Below are 3380 nucleotides of genomic sequence, written 5' to 3'. Positions count from 1 at the left end.
GGCTGATGCGTTTCTGGGGCACGCCCCTCTTCTTCAGAGCCATTCCTCTAATGGATCTGTCATTACTAAAGTGCTGTTACATAGAGAACTTGTGAGCTCCCTATGTAATAGCAATGAAGTAAAGTAAAAAAAAGTCCTTCACCCCCCACGTACACACACATATCAACGCAAACACACGTTGGGTGTATCTACATGCAAAAACAATGTTTGTGCGACACATGTTAGGTATCTCCGTATACAGCAGAGTTAGAGAAACAATTTTAGAGCCATTATTCATGATTAACTCTAAAATGATGACCTGTACAGGCTTTTACCGTAATTTTTTGTTGTTAATGGGCACACACAATTTTTAAGCTTGGCATGTTCGTTATCTCTTTACTCAGCACCACCTCCTCTTTTATACTTGCATTGTGTTTTTGTTGTCAAATTAATGTAAGTGTATTTTTTACTGAAATTTTTGATTTGAGAAACAGTTGTCACCATTTTATTCTACACGGTCCTTGGATTGCGGAAATATATAATTTCAGGCCTATAATGTGCCTTTTAACATGTGTGCAAGGAACACAAAAATGGCAACAAAAGGGTTAAACAAGTGGGCTTTTGTTTCTGCGTATTTACTGACCATTTGTTCTTGCAGCTGCTTTATGTCTATAGCACGCCGCTCCATCATTTGAACAAAATGAACTATGGGCAAGAGCAGTGTGCACCTCACCCTCTTGACATTATATCACTCACTTACATTGCAAGCCACATCCCCAATTATAATATAAAAGTTAGGCATACATCGGTTAGGTCTATTGTTCCAAGATTAAAACTGTGCTGTTGGCTAATTTTATACTGCTACATCCAATGCTGTATCTTAATTCAAGCCTTGCCTGTACTCTTTCTCTGGTACATTTCAGCCAATCCTCCATCATTAAAAATGTCCTGCTGCTGGCTAGTTTTACACTGCTGTATCATCGGTGGTCTGTTAATCCTTATTAAGTGTTTGATAGAAATTAGGAAGTGGCAGGACAGTTTTGCATCAGTGAGACCCGGGGAGCCTCATTGAACTACTGGACAGTTTGTAAATGCAGGTCATAGCGGGCCTTTTACTGTACGTGTCTCTGCTAAATCTATTTGAAAAAAACCTTTTTTTTCGACCTGAAATGAATGACTTTTTGGGTGCTGCTGTTGTATGTAACAGCCAAATATGCGATGCCAGTGTACACTGTGACTGAGACTATCCGTGAAAATTGTTCTTCTTCATGACCAAACATACTGCTTTAAGGCGTGAAGGATTTGTGTTTTTTAATGTTTTCATTTTTTGGGGGGGTATTACAGATCAGCTATGGTGCAATGCGTCCAAGCTTCAAAAATAAGTTCCAGTTTCCCTCATTTTTTAGCACAGTCCCTGATGTGAAGGACCAATTTGCAACCATCATCCTCTTACTGAAGCATTTTGGCTGGAATTGGGTGGGCATTGTGACTACAGATGATGAGGACGGTCAGAAGGTCAATACAGAGCTGAAAACTCTTCTGATACAAAACAAGATTTGTGTTGAGTTTGCTGTCACTCTAGCTGACCATTATTATATTAAGAAAAGTGAAAAAGCTTATCGCAGCCTTTCACAATCAACTTGCAGCATTGTAATACTGTATGGTAATGCAAAGACTGATGATCTTATCCAGGCTGTCAATGATATTCCAGCTTTAAGAAAAACCTTTATATTGTTTGGAGCTTTCCAGATATATACCTACAAGTCTATTATTGTTCTTAATGGTTCTCTGCTGATCCATTTGCACAGAGGGAATATTCCGGGACTGAAGGATTATCTGCTTGATATTAACCCTGAGAAATATCCTGATAACCCCATGTTACTTAATGCTTGGGCTAATCAATTCTTTTGTATTCCTAAATCTCTCCTGAATGATTCAGATTATGTAGCATGTACAGAGTCTTATAGTTTACGTTCCGTGGATCCCTCTTATTATGATGTGGAAAATTTTCGCTATACTTTCAGCGTGTATTCTGCAGTTTATGCCCTGGCATACGGCCTACATGATGTATATTTACACAAGAAGATGGAGATCACTGAGACCAGAACCCAAAATTGGCAGCCATGGCAGGTACAAGGGATGTTAAATTACAATAACTTTTGTAAGTCTAAATTTCAGGTCCAAGAACCTCCTGTGATGTTATATATTTGAAATAGTTGAAAAAAGACACAGCCATCGTGTTCAACTAGAAAACACCATTTTAGATCCTCACTAAACTGTGGTTAGCATTTATTCCACCTCCCACACAGACTGTCACAGGCAAACAAAGGTCCTCAGTGGCAGGGATATGTAGCGTGGCAGCAGTGTGGCAAGTGCTGGGATGCTTTCCTTTGCAGAAGTCTGTGACCAATTGTTTGAGGGCATGTTAAAAATGGGTGAGTCATTTCATGGGTGTGGCTACAAATGGGGGAGTGATATTTCGTTGTGTGTTTTAAAGTGGGAGTGGTCAGTAGTGTGTCCCTGTATTTTATTTTCCAAATTTGGTAATTTTACCCAAAATCTGCTGTTGATCCACAAGGCATAGCAGAGAAGGCAAAAAAAACCCCAACAAGTTGTGAGATCTCTGCCTAAGTAGGAACAAATCATTTCTGAACAACAGTCAGATACCCCCATGATCATAAATCTACAGTGCTTTATATTACCTACAGTATACCTTGTCTTTATATAATTTATATCTGCTAATCACTTCTCCAACATCCAGCATTGAGCTGGATGAAAACCATTTACACAGCACTACAGCTACTAGATGGAGATAGAGGAGTGCAGGAATTTCCAATGCTCCTCGGCTCCAACTTGCATTTATACAGCAGCCCCTTAATGTGTGAGCACCATTCAGTGCTGTAGTATTTTGAGACCAGGCCAGCATGATGATGTGCACCTCCCAAGGGAAGGGTGCATGACACTCTGGGTTCAGAGTAAATAGGTTAAATTAGGCTGGCCATCATTGAACCCAGAAGACCGGCAACATCCAGGGAAGAAAAGGAATCACTGCATGCGACAGATCCAGATTGTAGATAAGTATTACCAAAAACTGGAGTTTAATTTTATGCAACAGTATCTAAATACATATTTGAGTGGGAGTCTATAGTGGGAGTGGGACCATTGGCTTGAAAAGGGGCAACAGCAACTATACCTACTAGTCTCATGTAACATGTCCTCAGTCTCTCTGCTTTACTTATTACTAGGGATGCACCGATACTAGTATTGGTATCAGTGCCGAGTATTTGGGCGAGTTCTCCTGCTCACCCAAATGCTCCGATGCCTAGCCCGATACTTCCGTTATCAGGAAGCCGGGCAGCGAGTCATTACACGCTGCCCGGCTTCCTGATTGGCCAAGAAGC

At 40.5% G+C, this 3380-nt stretch overlaps 1 protein-coding gene across 1 annotated transcript in view; it reads left to right on the top strand.

The window, feature by feature from the left end:
* Positions 1 to 1338: 1338 nt before the first annotated feature.
* Positions 1339 to 3380, top strand: part of LOC108798635 (vomeronasal type-2 receptor 116-like) — a 9391-nt gene continuing 7349 nt past the window's right edge. The window contains exon 1 of the mRNA XM_018570400.1: positions 1339 to 2109. Within this exon, the coding sequence (XP_018425902.1) occupies positions 1339 to 2109 (771 nt within the window). The remainder of the gene's footprint in view (positions 2110 to 3380) is intronic.

Source organism: Nanorana parkeri, unplaced genomic scaffold (assembly GCF_000935625.1).
Source record: "Nanorana parkeri isolate BGI_ZX_2015 unplaced genomic scaffold, ASM93562v1 scaffold1529, whole genome shotgun sequence".
NCBI classification, from domain to species: domain Eukaryota; kingdom Metazoa; phylum Chordata; class Amphibia; order Anura; family Dicroglossidae; genus Nanorana; species Nanorana parkeri.
This window is presented reverse-complemented; position numbering and strand designations above follow the sequence as displayed.